The sequence below is a fragment of the Cygnus olor genome, chromosome 15 (genome assembly GCF_009769625.2).
Source record: "Cygnus olor isolate bCygOlo1 chromosome 15, bCygOlo1.pri.v2, whole genome shotgun sequence".
Taxonomy (NCBI): Eukaryota; Metazoa; Chordata; class Aves; order Anseriformes; family Anatidae; genus Cygnus; species Cygnus olor.
Genome location: NC_049183.1, coordinates 1,848,451 through 1,866,752, shown reverse-complemented (window position 1 = coordinate 1,866,752; position 18,302 = coordinate 1,848,451). Strand labels below are relative to the sequence as shown.

General features: G+C 46.6%; 1 protein-coding gene across 1 annotated transcript in view; it reads right to left on the bottom strand.

Moving 5' to 3' along the window:
- Positions 1 to 16,802, bottom strand: part of USP7 (ubiquitin specific peptidase 7) — a 72,612-nt gene extending 55,810 nt beyond the window's left edge. Inside the window, exon 1 of the mRNA XM_040574420.1 lies at positions 16,241 to 16,802. Coding sequence (XP_040430354.1) covers positions 16,241 to 16,325 — 85 coding nt within the window. The 5' untranslated portion in view covers positions 16,326 to 16,802. The remainder of the gene's footprint in view (positions 1 to 16,240) is intronic.
- Between the last annotated feature and the right edge of the window lie 1,500 nt (positions 16,803 to 18,302).

The window sequence follows — 18,302 nt, the reverse complement described above, 5'->3', positions numbered from 1 at the left end:
ACAAACATCACCACCAAATTAAGCTGCATCTCAAGTCCCTTATTCTACTGATGATGAATGGTTCTTCCTTTGTCTCAGGAAACCCGTAAGTCCCAAAAGTCTTCTCCCCACCCTTTATTTTCCTCTTGAATGATGTATCACTTGTGGCTTGTGTCATCATCAGACATTACAAACGAGGTGACTGCTCACGCACCGCTGGTACAGAAACCCTTACTGGTCGCACTCTTCTTTTGATCTATCTAGGTCACTTACACTTCTAGCTATACCTTTTATCCCACAAATGCTGTCAGTATTTTATGTATACCCCTGGAGCATGAAAAAGCAGATTTATTTTTTCCAGTCCTCCCCATTACTGGATCCTCAGCTCATTTCCTCTCTTCTTCCTGGACTCCTTTTCCATGACTTGGAAACCCAACACTTTTCCTTGGAGGAACGGAGAAACGGTGAGCATAGGACAGGGCAAGGCAGCTGATCAGAAGAGAGGACAGAGAAACAAATGCAGAGGGAGAGGTATACCACAAACTGTTCAGAATGAAATTCCTGGCACTTTCTTTTTTTAAACAACTTATTATTCAATTAAAAATCTATATGGATTTACTTCTCCTTTCACAGGCAGTCAGGACACAAATTAAGAGATCTTCCTTAAGAAATAAAGTTCATTAAAAACATCGACAACTAGTATGAATCCTTTGAAGGTTTCTTATCTAAAAGTTTTTTGTTTGTTTGTTAACACCGTGAACTAACAGAATTGAAGCAAAGAGCTCCAATTTGAATGCCATTACATTCAAGTTTGGCAAAACGAAAGGGAAAAAAAAACAAATGTTATGGGTCAAAGTCAGAGTAAGATACGGATTTATGAATGGTTACAGAGAGTCAATTTGCAGAAGAAGCAATAGTTTAGCTGCAACTTTTATTCATAGTGAAATACTCTTCCATTTCTATGGAATACTCTATTCCATTTCTGCAAGGAAAAGATGTGCCATGCTATGCTTTTGCAGTAAAGAATAAGAAGATATAAGAGACAAAAAGAACTAAGATAGACTTGAGGCTGAAAAGAGAATACTTTTTTTGCTGGAGGTTATTGGGGGGAGAAGCTGCATTCTGGGGCAGAGCACTCAGACCTGCAAAAGAACCAGCCAAAGCAAACCCTTTGATATGATATTCAGTTATTTCACCTACTTGTAAGCACCTGGGTTTTTGTAAGTGGCAATATGTTGTGTTTATTGGTGTGGTAACACAACACTGGCATACTTTTAACAGCTAAGCTACACAAAAGGAAATTCATCTGTGCACATGTAACAGGAGAGCCTTTCTTTACCTGTTTAAGCTTGTTCACTAACCCCATCAGACACAATACATTGTCTATAGTTTTACCTAGCAGATACACTTGTTTTTTTCCTACTACATCCTTTGACCATTAAAATGTTAAAATAAAGAAATAAACACACATGCCGTTTGATTTGCTCTAGCTCATATGGCTAAGTTTATGTATTTTAATACTCCTGTGGATGCTTTACTCCTGATGCATTTTCAGCACATTTTAAGATCAAAGAAACCCCCAAAAACAAGAAGAGAGAGACAAAGAATGAGTGAGCAGGTGTCTCACTTGGGCTTGGATAGTCTTGGTAAACAAGAGACGGCTCTAAACATCCAAATGATAACTTGTGGGACGCCAGACATCTCTTGGATTTTATTAGGCTGTCTACCATGCTCTAGGAACTTGCCTCTCTAGCAAGGCCCTGGGATTTATCCCATACACTGTTGTATGGCAGGAGAGAAGTCATCCATCACAAGGACCATGCTGCACACAGAGATATCCTGCCCACTAGTACTGCGCTGCACGATCCAAGACAAAAACAATGTGCCTTCATCAAAAAAACCGCTGCCATCGCCACCCTCTGCGCTGTTAAAATATTTGCTAAGTATTGACACAGAATGCATGACCCCAGAACACAAAGGGAACCCTTCCAATATAGCTTATAGACACTTTGTTTCTAGATTTTATTATCACTCCTACCATCATCCCTACCTAATAGATGCAGTGTTCCCAGCCAATTTTTTTAAAGTCTTCTATTTTCATTCTTCCCTCTTCTGCAAATATCAATAGCAACAAACTCCTCATGAGTTCCACAGGCAAACAGAAACACTTTAACTGCAAGAGCACTTATTTCCTAGCACTCAGTCCAATTCAGCATTCAAGTCACCACAACCTTCCTTCCCGGATCCAGCGACTCCCAAGTCCCCCTGAACTTTGACTTCCAGGGCGAGCATCCACTTGAACATGGGAGCCCAGCTGCAGGGGAACCAGAAAGGTTGTCCCAGATGCACCCACTAAATGCCTCCCCTTCCAGCCCAGCCCATCCATTTGCACACATGCAAACTAAAATTCACGACACTGGTGTCCAAAGCACTCTGGCAAAATTATGGGATCCTTCTATGTGGGAAGTTAAGAACCTGTATTAAGTGACAAACTCCAGTTACACGGTAGCATTGCACGTGCTGGATTAATTGCAGGATACAACCCCTGCTCTAGGGATGGCTTTATACGTCATTTTTCTATCTAGTTTATTGAATGTACTTTTTTTTGTTTGTTTTTAAGGAATACCATTTTGAGCATTGCTGGGCACACAAAGTTTTCGTTTGATTTTTGTTACCAATTTTAATAAAGATGCAAGTAAGTCAAAGATTGGAGCACATAAGAAGTAGCTTTTTCAATCTGTTCTGCAAGCAAGGAGTAAAACCAGAGACAAGATTTTTTCTTTAGTATTATTTTACTATTACTACTATTATTCTTGCAATTGTCCTTTACATGAATCCTTCATCCAGGTCGAAAGATGAGACCGCTACCCTTCAGCTCCTGTGCTGGTGCACTTGGTTTGTCAGCTTTCCAGCAGAGTTCCCCCGCAGCAGCCCAGGCACCAGCCAGAGCTTCTCAACACCCAACTCTCACGCACCCGCTTATGTGGTTCCTAATCCTTGTGATTCCTTATCTTAAGGTGAAAATGGAGTTGGGGGGAGGAAAGCAGTAGACAAAAAGCACATTAGTTCTAGGTCATTTAAGTATTTTTGGAGACCAGATTGTATTTTTGAGCTTTGATTAGAAAGGACAAGAGGATCGGTGGAAATCAAGGCACGCACACATCCCCAGAAGAGCTGGCACTGGCAGCCGCACGTGTTGCTGGCTACACTGGTACTTTAAACTTCTTGCAATAGTAACCTACATTTCAGTATAGCTCTAGCAGCCTAACTCCAATCCTCATATTTGATCATTGCTTGAAAAAATGCATCCAAGATAACCAGTAAGGCCCTGGAGAATGGGAGATGCATCTCTCCCCACTACAACAAGTGGAACTATAGCTTTTTCTGTTTTTTAATTTATTTTCTCTTAAATCTCACAAGATAGTTAAACAACCTGGCTAGGCCAAAAACCTAAATTATTCAGGTACGTCCAGGTATTGAACTACCATTAAAATGTTATTTTAAAATAACTTGTGCTGCTGGTGAATAGAACAGACACAATCCGAACACTTCTGAGCAGACCCAGGAGGCAACTGCATACCCTCACCCACAACACATGACCTACAGTTACAGATCCCAATAAATGGCAGAGAAATGTGGTAGGGTGAGGAAAGTGTTCCAGCTCCCAGAAAACTAATGCCTAAGCCAATATAATCAAGAGTCTTTTAAATATGTTAACTTGACAAGTTGGGTTTCTATAGCACTAGAAATTCTGTGTTATCCGTCTGAGCACAGATGCCACTCCTAGCCTGGCAGGGGATCAAGGCACTATCTGAGTGGCAGCAGGGGAAAAGGAACTGATACCCCTCTGGCCTCTTCTCTGTTCGGGTCTGAAGAGCATCTAGACAGGGCTGCCACCAAAACCAAGGTACTCTGCCCGTAAAATAAAAGCAGGAGATCCCAGGCTGCCCACTTCGCCAGGCACTCTTCTGAACTCAACCAGGATGTAGGCCAAAATTATTTTTTTCAAAGTAGTGACCTATTTTCAGAGCTTGTTCTCCCAACGCACCCTCATCTAGGAAACAGTGGCTTAAAGTAGGCTTCTGCCATCCCCAGAACAATTCACCCAGCTTAGAGACTGCTCCCAAGGAAAGAGTGCTGCCAGTAGCAGGGTGATGGGCAGGTTAACTGGTGTTGCACACCAGGCAGCTATGGGCGAGCGAGGCATCCCCAGATGGAGAGCCACGTTACCAAATTAGCCCCCCATCAAATTTCTGAGCATGATATAGAAAACAAAAGTGCAACACTACCACCAAGAATGGGTTTAACACTCAGAAGTTAACTAGCTTCTCATGGTATTCAGCACTCCGATATTTAGGGCAGAAATGACCCATTAATTGCTCAACAATTCCAATAGCTTCAAAAAAATCTTAGAAAAAAAACATCTCTATTTACAGAGTTGTATTCTGCCAAAATTTCAAATACTTTTCCTGTAAGCCTATCCTTTGATTTAATAAAGCATGCAGCTGAGGTGCTTAATGTGCATTTCAAGGTATCTTAAAACAAGAGATCAAAAATGAACATTAGCCTAGTTAACCTCTGCCAATATTTTACTCAAGCTACACTAACTAGACCCAGTCTAGCATTAAGATGGTTTTGTATTCCCAAATCTAACCTGTGAATAAGGTACTAACAGCAAAAGATACTTAAATTAACTTTTAAATGATCAAAATTCCATGCATCTCCTCCTATAACCTCTTTATTTATGAAAAATGTTTAACTCTGAAATCTTCTAAGCAGCCTGCTACAAACTTGTATGATCTAACCACATTTCAGAAACTGGCGGGTCTTGTTTAGATGAGGACAATTAAGCTGGCCAGAGAGCTTGGCTCATAGAAAAGCCGCAGTAAGCACTAACACCAGGTCTGATTATGACCTTGAAATTTTTTAATCACTGTATCAGAAGAAAAGCTGGCTTGGGCAGGAGGCTTCCCTCCTTCCCAAATATTACACTGTGATTGCTGGAGATTTTGATACGTACTTTAATCTAAAAATAGTAACCCGTTTAGTATAGGTGAGAAAGCTGAAGATCTTTTGGATGTATGTTCAAGGTGGAGAATTCGGGAGTATTTTTAGCTCCAAGGAATACCCTTGTGCAAAAAAAAAAGGAAGATATTCAGAAGCAGACCTATAATGGGAACAATTTCATCCCCAGAAGTGGTTCACATCTGAACAACATTCAATTTTTGTAATGGTAAAACCAGGTGTCAGCAGTAAGAACTAAGTTTTGATCTGCTACTCATCCTTGTAACCTTGCTACAGCCCTGTCTCCTAATGCATTTACTGGGGGAGAAAGGTCCCAGTGTCAAACAAAGGTTCTTGGGAAAGTTAAAGAAGTTATGGGAGTTATCAACAGCTTAAGAGTTCTCTCTCTCTCTCTCTCTCTCTCTCTCTCCTGCCTCCTCAGTCAGGCTGGCCCACTTGTTTGTGAGGCCAAACAATAAGCTAGACCAGTGAACTGAGCTAGGTTAAAAATAAACCCAGAATAAGGAAGTTACTTTAAATTTCATTCTCTTCATTCAGCTTACTTACCACGTGCTCCCCCAAACAGTTGTGACAGTGCAAGTGAGGAGGCAAAAGAGAGGTGTAGAGGTGAAACACTGCTCCAGAAGATACCTGTTCTCTGCAGGAAGGTCAACATGAACTGTACACAAACTCTTCTCCTGGCTCCCGGTAGCATGTAAATAGTAATCTTAAAAAAAAAAAAGTCAGGTTTAGTGCCCAGATGAAAATCCAAACCTTTCCCTGCAGCTTTTGCCCAGTACTGGGTTGGGCTCCTCATCCTTACAGACACTGGTGTCCGGTGGGCAGCTGCACAGGACCTGCTGCTGCACACAGGAGATGTTCGACGTCGCTGACTGCAGCGAGGCATGCACTTCTACCAACTGTGAGCAGGCTTCTGCTGTGCTCGTTTAAGCAAAAGTTAGGTACCAATAACGGCATTTTTGAAGAAATGAGCCTTGATGGTGTGCTCTGTGTTGAATTCAGTGCTACCAGTGTAGCTCGACTCGCAGAAGGATGTGTTCACACTGAGGCTCACGCTCAGACCTTGACTACTCTGCATTGCAATCAATCCAGTACTGCGATTCCACATGGGTTTTGTTCTTCACAGGTGCCACAAAGTATCTAAATGTTGATTCAACGTGGATTCAAGTTATCAAGGTCCATTTATACAAACGATTCCAGTGCAGAAGTACTTTTGTAAGATGACCAGCAGACTCTTGCTGATGAGAACCACTGGAGGCACGGTCTCTCACTGCATTAGTGTCAACACCTCTCTGTTTGTTATATTGAAGGCTGACGAAAGGTCTTAAAGAATTAGTTGAAATGTCTTCTTAACCCAGCAAGAGGTCACTGACCACTGCAGCTGAGGTTTCACGCTGAGACTACAGGTCTGCAGATACACGCTGTGGTTCCGCACGCAAAGACAAGGATGATCAGGGGCTGCTTATGGGCAGCAGTAGGTGAAACAAGATCCATTTCCGCACAACTTCCCACGTGTTCTTCCCCTCCCTCTGTGCCATTACCAAGATCAAGAGATGCCTTCCCCAGCAGAGATCCATTGGTAGGCAGAGGAATTACAGAGCACTCCTTCCTCCAGAGAGGAACCCCAATACTCCCTTCCCGAAACAGATCCTATCCCTCCCATGCCAACCCTTTCCTACTTCGGAAGCTACACTTCAGGGCAGAGGGTGTAAGCCAAAGCATAAGCTGATGAACAAAAGCTGAAGAACAAGACAAATCTGCTGAGAACAATAAAGTATCTTAAAATCAGTATGAAACTGAAGTGACACATTTGAAGAAACAAGCAGTTATCAAATTCTGTGGTCGAGATTTTAAAATACAATGCTTAAAAAAAAACAGAAAGTTGCTATTTCTGGCAGATTCCGGTTTGATTTAACTGCTACTTAATTCCTCAGCTGTAAGGACACCTTAAGGGAAAAAAAACAAAAAACAAACAAAAAAAGCACTTATGCTTATGGTTACCACCTTTGTGGCATGATTGAGATACTGCACAGCACTGTACTAGTTTTTAAGGTGATCGCTTTATAGGTGCAGGGTTGAAATCCAAGTAGCATCTGAAACAGTCACACTGAAATACAGGAGCTGAAAACCACACAGGAAGAATGAGCAGAGCGAAAGGAAAGCAGAAGAGAATTGTGAAACACCACTGCTGCAATTGCTACTAGCAAGGAGGGTTTTGCATGTGGTTTGTGACCCATTCTTTAATTCATATAATTTACAGACGCACTTGAGTTACCTCTGTGTTCAAACTGTGAATAGTATCTATTCTCCTCCAGAAATTACCTTCGACCTTCAATGTCATTAAGTAACACTTGACCAGGTGAACAACTCTTCAGAACAGGTTAGCTCTTTCCCAAAGAAGAAGGAAATCCAGCTTTCCATAGCTTGATTTAATGAACAATTAAACAGCATTCACACAGCCTGTGCAGATCCAGAATTCAAAATCCCCTTTAAGAAAAATTACATCTCACATTGTCTTCAGATTTGAAGCTTGTAAACCTATATAACAGCATCTGAGCGTCTAGACATCTCTAAAATCTATAACAGAAGCAAAACAGCCATTTATCTAAATAGAATAGTTAAGACATACTGTGAAGGCAAACTTGTGTCTAAAAACTGTTAGCTGATTACAGTTACCAGAAATATCCTGGCAGTACGTAACTGAGATGTATTGCATGACTATTAAACAGCAACCACGAGGAGCTGGCTGGAGCATAATAGCCTGAGCTTACAGGCAGGAAGGAAGAATGCAAGTTTTTCCCTACCTCCAAATGTAATGCTTCTGTTTTTGAAAAAAAACAAATACATAGAAGATGCAAAAACTACCTTGCCTACCAGGACTGCCAACTGTGCCTTGACTGCCCAAAACAAAACATATTTCTAGGCAAGAAGAAAAAAAAGGGCAACTGATCATTTCCCAGCCAGGAACCTCTTCATTCTTTTCCAATAATCAGAGAGCAGTGAGACAAAAAAACACATCAGGTCACTGCTGAAATACTGCAGAGTCCTAGCTAAGTGCACTTCCACACAGATACCCATCTGGTCGCAGGGGCTGCGGCACCCAAACAGGAACGGGATCAGTGATGGGCAGCATCGCAGCCGCTGGACAAAACAGCGACGTGCATCCCGTGATGCATGAAAATACAGGTACCAGCAGCAGGGCGGCCAGCCTTCCTGGTCCTGCAACCTGACCTGCACACCAGACCGTTCATACCAGCACAAGCCACAGCCATGTGTTACCCCCACATCCAGTGCAGTGGAGAGGTGCAGAACACAAGCTGAAAGCACCCTCCCTGGAGCAGAGCAGCCCAGACACACCACCAGTCCCGTGTGGGAGATGCTCAGGAGTGCAGAAGGATCACCGCATGGCCTAGAGGTGAGATCCTGCCCGCAGCCTCAGCGCAAGATTCACACCAATAACTTCCTATCAAGGCAAAGCAAAATGCACTGATCTTATACCGAGACTCTTAAAAATATCATTTCCTAAATATCCTAAATTTCCATCATTTCTTAAATAATGTCTCTGCATATTAAGTGTTTTACCAATGCATTTACTATAGATGTAAATTCTGTGCCTTCTTAATTGAAGAATTAGTCATTTTAACACAGAAATATCCACTATTGACCCCTGATCCATTTAACAGGAAGAATATTAACTCACGGAGGCGGACTTGGAATGTAGAACTGCCACTAAGTTTGAACGGACTTTTGCACACTCCTGTTTTTATCCAAACCTCCATCAAAGTTCCGCTGATCAATGCCAGTGATGTTAGAAAACAGACCCCCGAAAAATACAGGAAGCAAAATCTCTACTGGGGAAACACAACTTTTTTTTTTTTTTTTTTTTTAAACAGAGCTCAAAAGAAGTCCATCCAATTGTTATACTCGTATAACATCACAGTCAGAGCCCTAAAGAAAAGTTTTCCTTAGATCTTTATAAAAACGCACATGCACACCTAGAGATGTGTTTTTTAAGAACACTCTCTCAGTTGCACCTTGTGAAATCACTAGACGATCAAGCTTAGAGCTATGGCAAACACTATTATCAATGATACTCCTACACATCCTTTCAGATTTACAGAAGGAAAAGGGAAATTAGGAAAAATAGCATTAAGAATTTTCACAGACTTCTACATTTAAATCAAATCCTATAGGAATACAATCAACCCCTTAACATACAAAAGTTGTTTTCCACCTCTTTTATGGAGTTATATATAAAAAAACTGACTGCATTTAAAAAATAATATTAACCCTATCTCCTAGGCTGCAAACTGCTGTTGAACTGCTATAGACCTGCTTGGAGCTTTCCTCTCACAGGACGTTTCAGCTCCTTACTCACACTGTCTTCCACTGGCTTGCAATACGCTTTGGAGCTGTCAAGGTGCTGGTTCCAATGCGGGACCCCAGGTGTTCAGGCCACCTGGAAGACCACCTCACACACCAACGTCCATGCAGGAGCAAGCTGAGACGCTGGCACCTTCCCTTCCCAGGTCCAAGGGATGCTCCCAGCACATCTCTGCAGGGCAGTGCTCCAGAGCTTGCTTCATGGCAGCAGGCAAGGAGAACTGGACTTGCTGATGCTGAATGTCCCATCCTCCTGAGATGCTTGGTGCAACAAACTGTCATGGCTTTGCTTAAATCTTCACAATTAAACGGGTCAGGAATGACTTATTGCACTAATGCTTAAAACAGCTGCCAAATACCAATTAAAACCAAACTGAGACATGCTATGCTGCTTACATCACAGGATTTTAGTTTTACCAAAATTTACCATCTTTTTATTCAATGCTATTTTAAGTGATTTTGCTTGACAAATACAGGCACGCTGTTACACTGAACAAGCAAGCTGTGTTATTCTGGATGCACATTAAGTCCAACACAAACCAGTCTTCACGTGTGCTTTTGTACTCTGAAAAGTACTCCAAAGAGCACCTAGACATTACAGGGCGAGATGTAAAAGAGTGAAATGGCCTTCCCCAAACTGCAAATATTCAGTACAGTTTGACTGTTCTCAACGTCCATCCACCTATTTCCAGCTGAATTGGTTCTGGTTGACAAAAGCTCAACCACCTAGTGAAAGTACGCAATATAAAGCAGAAACACACGGGCTTTCCAAACTGACCACTCCTCATTTTGCTGGCAATTCATTCAAAACCCATTCTGATCTCTCAGCGTTTCTAAACCCACAGAGCTTGTTTTACTACAATCAGTAAGCATAGGTGAAAAAGAGGGTTAGCGGAAATATTGAAATGCAAGTGTTAAGTTCAAACCTGCAACACCGTGCACGGATACATTATGCTACAGCTGTTGCCACTGAGTATGTGCACTTTTACTCTGAACATACAGCTTTTTGCTAGTGTATCAGGCTACAATACTAAAACTATCTGAGCAAAATGCACTAAATATCTGAAGTACTAATAAAGAAAGTTTTTTAAGAACTACCCTGCGTATTTAATAACTTGATAAATAACGTAACCAGCCTACAGCCCCCAATCTACCCACCAAGGCATTTTATATTAAATGTTAATCTGCTGGTTACATCAAACTAGCACGTAACAGATTTTCTATATATACTAATATACATACATCTGTGTTTGAAAAGAAAAAAATGCTGTAGTTTACTAATACCTTCTATTGCAAGCTACCCAATACTTTTCTCCTTCACAATCAACATTTTACAGCCACGAGATACAAAGTTAAGCTAAAACAACTCATCTAAGACATCTCAAAGCACAAACTAAAGCAAACAATGCCCTGTTTTAAATGTATAATCATTTAACAAAAAAGTGGGTGCTTCACAAGCTCTAAACCAGTTCATTTTCACCCTTAGCCCAAATATTGAATGATGTCATGCAAGATGTACTGGCTGAACTGGTTTAACTGCCACAGGCTGGATGCACTGCGCAGATTTTTTGTGATAAATTATTCTGCAGCTCTGAAACCAATTCAGTTAGTCTCAAACAACCATCTCCATCTGCGGTTTTAAAGTTCGGGGCTACGCTGCTTTTACACACACAACTTGCTCCATCACTTAACACAGCGACCGAGTACGATAGGCAGCGGATTTTACATCTGTTCTGAATTCAACCAGCAGTAAGCAACAGCTGGGATAGAGCAAGGAGGTCTGATACGTATTGGTATGTACTGTATCAAGGAGGTCTGATACGTATTGATATTTACTTCATCCCGAATAGCGCTACCTGTTTCCTTCTGCATTTTACATGCATTTACCACTACTTGATTTAGTTCACTTCTCCTTCACAGAAAACTTACTAGATCTGAGAGCATACTAAGCACTTATTTGACAAAGAAAGCACAGAAGAGAACTAGAGATAGTCAGCACTCTTCTAAAGTCCCCTCCGTGCCGTTTCCTCAGCTGGCACGGAGAAGTTCTCCAAGAGGGATGCAACACATGCCACTTCCCAAGGCCAGGCTTGCTGTTTCCAGAGGCACTACACATTATCATTACAGGACATAAGAGACCAGGCCTGGTTCTTCACTCCAGCCATAACCTCAGAATTAACTTAATTTTGCTTGTTGTCTGCTGCATCAGCGCTTTTATCACCCCTCACTTGAGCATCATCCATTTCTTGGAAAAACATGAAGGCTGGAGAGGGGAGGGGGCAGGAAGAAGAGAGAAACGAGCAGGTACCCGTGTTCGTATGATGAACCTGGCCTGCGTATTCTCCTTCCAAACATACAGCCCCCTTCCTCAGCACTGGGCTGGAAGCAGTGCCGAGGACAGTGGAGGAGCTCAGGGAAGAGGGATACGGGCCTTCAGGAGCAAGGCACACCAGGGCAGGCAAGAAAAGGACCGAGCCCTGTATCACGTAAGCAGCTGATACCAAAGTGACAGGGATGGAGAACACTAATGAGGACAAAATACTATTCAGAAGACGGGCAAAAAAAGTGTTATGGATTTGTGACCAATCTGCTACAATGGGACAGAAATCCAGTAAGTGCTGTCAGCAGCCAACAAAACACGGATGAACAGCAAGGGCCGCAAACTTGCCATCGCGAGGACGCTGCGAAAAAGCGCGATTTTAAACTTTTCTCACACACACATAGACATCTCCTCCTTTCTAAAAAGCTTGCATCGTTTCACCTGGAATCCAAATCTCAACATTAAACTAGCCTAACTAGGGAAACACTCAGAGGACAGCAGCACCAGGGAGGATGCAGGGCTGCACAAGGAAAATACAAGCCTGCAACCCCAGCTACCCATCACCACGCGTCCAAGGGCTACACTATGCCTGCTACATCTGAAACGAAACAGCCCTAATGCGAAACATACATATGTATACAACTACAGGCAGAGGCTGAAACTACAAAGAGGCAAATTCAAACTATAAACAAGGGAAACCTCCAGTTATTAAGCTGCAAATGAGACTTTCCATGGAGGCAATGAAAGAACTTTATGAAATACGTAACTGTAGATTTGTATTAAGCCAAGTTCTTTGAAGCTCAACTAGACACATTTGTGCAAAGAAGTTCCCGAGGAGGCATACAGAACATAGGGGGATTTGGGTTCAATTACACCTCACAGAGCAACTCACCAGCAACTGAACAGCCCTAATTCTTTGCATGATAAAGCAGCCTACGTACCCTACCTTCAGTACACAAAAACTAGTATTTATTTTTTCCACTAAACTTATTTAGTATATAAGCAAATAAAATATGCTGTGGAATAATTGACTAAATTAACATCTTGAGAGGGTAATTATCTCAAAGTCGGGCACCGATGGCTAACATGCGCACTCCCAGGCTGTCTCAGTGCAAAGGCAGCCGCTGTACCAGAATCACATGCTTTATGCAGCAGCGACTGAGGGGTGCTGGCAAAATCCATTACTACTGACATAATTTGGTAAAGATAGGCTGCTCGAGGTGGCAGTTTTCTTGTTCCTTCCCATCCCGATGCCAAACCTTCACCATATTAATATAACACTAAACAGGGCTGCAGGGGGAACCAAGTTAAAAAGAATGAAGCTACATTAAAAAAAAAAATCATTTCAATGACTCAAAAATTATTTCAATCACTTTATGGTGACAAGAAGTTGCGCTAGCACAAATGTTGGGGAAGAACACAAGAAGAGAACCAGCAGCAGCAAATGCTGTGTTTTCTAGCTAAGGAAGCTATCGTGTTCAGCTGAAGGGACCAAATGTTTTCCTACACTTCTCATAAATTCAGAGTTTCTCTGTCCATGCATCGCTACCACTGTACCTTAGTAAGGCTAAAGCTGATTTCAAACACAACATCCACAGGAAGACTAAATATACAAAGAGGTGGTTCATACCATCACATTATTCTAGCTAAATCAGAAGAAGGTGAGCCTGTATCACACATGGTCGTATGGAGTAGATACCTGCCCCTTATCAAGGCTGTCATCGCTTCTTTAGCTCATGATGCAGAGATTAAGCAGCTTTCCTTTCTAGAGGGTACGTCTCCCTCACTCCTGAAGCCTGACAGCCCCGGGCACACTACTCTCACTTACAGTGTCCGCAAGATCATCAATGACATTAGTTACAAGGGAAAGGGAAGGGAGAAAAACCCTGGACAAGAGAGCAGACGCTCAGAATATCATATCCGCTTAATCCTGGAGAATTTAATTCCATGCTTTTATTACTGCTTGATAGTTATTTTATTCATTAAAATTGTTCATCTAGTATAGGCGTATAGAGAACAAGCATGCCTTCACATAGCTTGAAGCCAAGAAGTGCAATTTTCCACTGTGCATTCTTCACATACCTCCTAAATCTAGTGTGATCACTCAGTGAAGAATGGCATCTGACACTGTCTTATGCACATTAAAATTAAGCTAACTACACGCTATTAAATATTTTCCTCACTGCTTGAAAACATCTCTCCCATGGAAGCATGAACACCCATACATAAGATGATGAACACTGTTTCACACAGAATATATACCCATGACATCTACTTTTATTAAAAGTTAGCAATAACCTTATCTCAGCAATTTGGTAAACTTCACATTTCAAGGGGGGAAAAAAGCATTTAAAGAGAGCCTCCAAAGGCTGGACAATTTTTGTTTTGCACACAGGTCAGTAAGCTCTCACAAATTAGCGAGCTCATAGTATCACCCTGAATCAGCTGAGTGCAGCCTAATAGATCACAAATAGACTTCTGAGGCAACACTGCATTCCCAGGGATGCTGTGCGGATGTACACAGACTCCTTCCTCGCCCCTCCAAAGGAGGTGGCCAGCAGCATAAGGTCTGCACGACCATCAGAAGGACTTCCACGTGTACTTTGGGCTTCTGTTTCCCCACTGACAGAGGGGATGCAATCCTGAGAGGTGCAGGACACCTTTAACTGAATAAAGGTGTTCAGCATTTCACAGTGTGCCCAGCATGGTAGAACACCAAGCCCATAGAAAAATCAAAATAAAAACATCAGATAGTCAGTAGTATTATGAACTTGAAAAGGATTTTGAGAAAGCAGATTGCTAAAGGCTATCAAAGTTTGCTGGAAAATGTATCCCACAAAATGTTAACGTGTGCGTATGCATGCACAAAAACAAATATGAAGCATTTTAAAAGTCTTTTGTATTGGTTACTGAGTATATAATTGCCAATTTGGAGATTTTTCCAAAAAAAAAAAATCACTCCAATAGCAAATAGGTTTTAGCTATAATTTTAGGAAATAGAGATTTACATTCAAAAAAGCAAGGCTTCCTGTAATGACCTTTTAATCTTGAAAGGTAACCACCCAGTTACTGTGACCAACTTCCACCAAAACACCTTTGCTACTTGTAATTTCCAGGCCTGTTATTTAGTAGAAATATACATCTGCTATGTCAATTTCTGTGGTTCACAAGTGAAATACCCTGTGTCCATGTACCTTACTGCTAATCCAAATATTTAAAACAAAACGTGTGCATTCATGGCCAGCCACCCTAAACAAGATTTAGGCAATATTTTGACCTCCAAGCCAAACCCCATGGGCACGCTCAGCGCCGTGCCTGCCCCTCCTGACGAAGCGAACCCCCGACGTGCTATTTGCCCGAACTAACTGCACGGGGCCGAGTTCGTAGTTTGGAAGGAGGGAGGGAAAAACAAACAAACAAAAAAACAAACAGAAAAACAAAACCCAAGGACAGCAGGCGAGAAACGCCGAAGGGACCGCTCGGGAGCGGCGGGGAGCGGCGCGGGGCAGCAGCCCGCACACGCAGTGCCTCCTTTATGAGCGCGGCGCAACTGCATGACGGTGCAGGATGAGGGCCGGCGGCTCGCGGGCGCTACACATGGGCAGCGCTCAGCCCCCGCCGACCCCGCGCTAGGCCCGGCCGGGCGCGTTTGCTGTAAATAACCCCGGGATGAGGGTTAATTAAAAATGGCGAGCGGCGTGGCTGCGCGCATACAATGAGCGGCCCCGCACCGGCCCCGGCCCCGGCCCGGCGCTGCTCAAGCCCGCCCCGAGGGGGGCGGCGGGGAGGCTCCGGACCCCCCCCCCCCCCCCCCCCCCATTCAACCCCGGCCAACGCGGACCCCCCCCGGCCCCCCACGCCCCGCTGGAAAACAGGGCCCGGGCTGCCCTCCCCAGCCCCTCGCCGGGCAGCGGCGTCGTCTTCCGCGGGAGCGCGACCCCCCCCCCCCCCCGCCGAGCCGCAGGGATCTGGGGACCCGCTGCCCCGCCCCCCAGCCCCCGGGATCCCCCGACCCACGCGGGAGGCTCCCGGTGCCCCCCGAGCTCTGCTGCGCGCCCCGCCGAGCCGAGCCCCCTGCCGTACGGCCGCTCCCCCCGCCCCAGCACGGTTCGCATTCTTGCAGCGAGCCCCTCCCGGACCGGCCCCCCCCGCCCCCCCATCCCCCGCTCCCCCTCCGCCCCCCCAGCCCCTCGCACGCTGCTCCCAGCCTCAACTTTCCTCGCTCAGCGCCTCCCGCCGCCGACTCGCCCGCCCGAGCTCCCCCGGCCCCGCAGCACGGCCGGCCCCGGCCGCCCATGTTTGCGGAGGAGGAGAGAAAGGGCCGGGTGCCTGTGCACCGGGGGGCCGGGTGCCTGTGCACCGGGGCTCGGGGGGGCTCGGGCCGAGGAAGGGAGCTCCCCGAGGGGGGGCCGGGCTGCGCTGCGCCAGGGGCTGCGGGGGAGCCCCGGGAGCCCGCGGCGAGGCTGGGGGAGAGCGGGGGGGAAACTCGGCGCGGAGCAGAGGGCCCGGGGGCCGGCCCGGCCCCGGCCTTACCTTCCATCTCCATGTCCTCGGGCTCGCTCAGCTGCTGCTCCCCGGGCTTCTGGTGCTGCTGCTGCTGCTGCTGATGGTGGTTCATGTCGGGCTGGGCTTGGGGCTGGGGCTCGGCGGCGACGGCCTGGGCCTTTCCCGCTGGGGGCTGCGGGCCTGCGTCGGGAGGGGACGGGGCGGAGGAGCGGCGGGGCCTGGGCAGCGGCCGGGACTGGGCACCCGCCTCGGGGGGCTGCGGCTGGGCTCCGGCGGGCAGGGAGCGGGCAGCCGGAGGAGGCAGCGAGACGCGCACGTATTTGCTCGCTATTCGCCCAATCTCGGCGGCGGCACCCGGTCGGGGGAAAGGGGTGGGGAGGAGGGACCGGCCGGGGGTGGCGGCTTCCCCGGGGGCCGGAGGGGAGGGGACCGGGACGAGGGGAGGGGGGAGGGGGGGGGCCGGGAGATCAGGAGTCAGGGCCCGGCGGCTGCGCCCGGCGCTTCCCCCTCCCCTGGCGAGGTGTCCCCGGCGCTGCGAAGTCGGGGAGGCGCCGCGGGGCCCCTCCTCTGCCCTCCCGGCCCCCCCAGCGCCCCGGCACCGCCGCTGGCCGCCGCCCGGCTCGCTGCTCCCGGCCCGCGGGCCGTCCCCGTCGCCCGTGGCCCGGCGCGCTGGTGCCGCTCGGCCGCCGCCAGCGCTCTGTGCCTCAAAATGGCGGCTGCGGTAAACGCCGTGAAATGTCACATCCGCATGAGGGGCAGGGAGCCCAGCGAGCCGGGGAGGGGGAGGCAGCGCCGCGGCCGCGCCGGGAACAGCAGCCGCCGCCGCCGCCGCCGCAGGAGGCCGGGGAGGCGGAGCCACAGGGGCCCGGGCACCACCGCCACCGCCGCGGCCTCCCCGCGGGCCGCCGCCACCTGCGCGCAGCCCCGCGCCCGGGCAGGGCCGGGCCCGGCAGGGCAGGGCCTGCCGCCGGGCTGCGGCCTCCCCGCGGGCATCTCGGGGCCGCCGGGGCTCGGGGGAGCCGCCGGGCGCCGGGGTTCGGAGCTCGGGGCACGGCCGCACGCGGGGGAAGCTGTGGCCGAGGCCGTGGCCGGGGTGCTCCGGCTGCGATGCGTGGGGAGAGCGGGCAGGCGGGGGAAGGGTGTTTGGGGGCGGCACGGGGGAACAGGCACGGGAGAGATCCTGTAAACAAGGCTGTTCCCTGCCTGGGTGCCATTGCTTTTCATGGGCCCTGTGTGGGGGATAGCCCCTCCCGTGGACTAGGTTTTTGTACACTGGAAAGAGCAGGGAAGGGTGCAGATGAATAGATAATGCCTGGCCAGTCCAGAGCTAGAGCGACGAAGGAAGCAAATTCATTTAGGTATGAAAGAGTAGGTGGGAGACTGCAGAGAGGGCCTTAGTAACGCGTGGTATTAAACAGTGCAGTATTTAATTCGCGGTAGTGGGAAAACGGGGCAGGAGGATAGTCTGAAGGGAAATGCCCAGGACGTGCAAGACTGGGCCTCCTGAGGGGACTGAAAATGTACCCTAGCAGACAGTGCTGCTCTGACTGCAAGTGGATAAGTGATCTACAAGTTTGTTTATTTTTCCAGTTTATAAAATGAGCAAATCACACCCAATCTGGGGGACAAACCCAGTCTGTCTGGGCTCCAGCTGGTCCCTTTTCATCAACACAGGAGTCTGCAGGGTGGGCAGGACAGGAAAATAATGTCCCACATCTGAAGCCTTGCCTTAAGTAGTAAAAATCCAGAGCTAGAAAGTGGAAAAATAATGGAGGCTGAAGATACTAGTGGGAAGATCAGCTTTTAAAAACAGTTTGATAGTTTGCCTTCCAAATAGGACATTCTGATGTTCCCTGTTGTTCCTCTCAATTCTCAAAAGCTGTTTAAAGAAAAATCATTTACAAGCATTTACTTGATATTGACCTGGGCAAAAACATGGAAATCTACAAAACCCGGGTTTCCAATAAAGAGGGAGATGGGATCCGGTTTAGGACAGAGATTTATGCACAGATCTTTCATTTCTGAAATTCATTTCTGTCCTAAACTTTGAATTCCACACTGCAGCCTTTCCCTATCATTACCTCCTTGA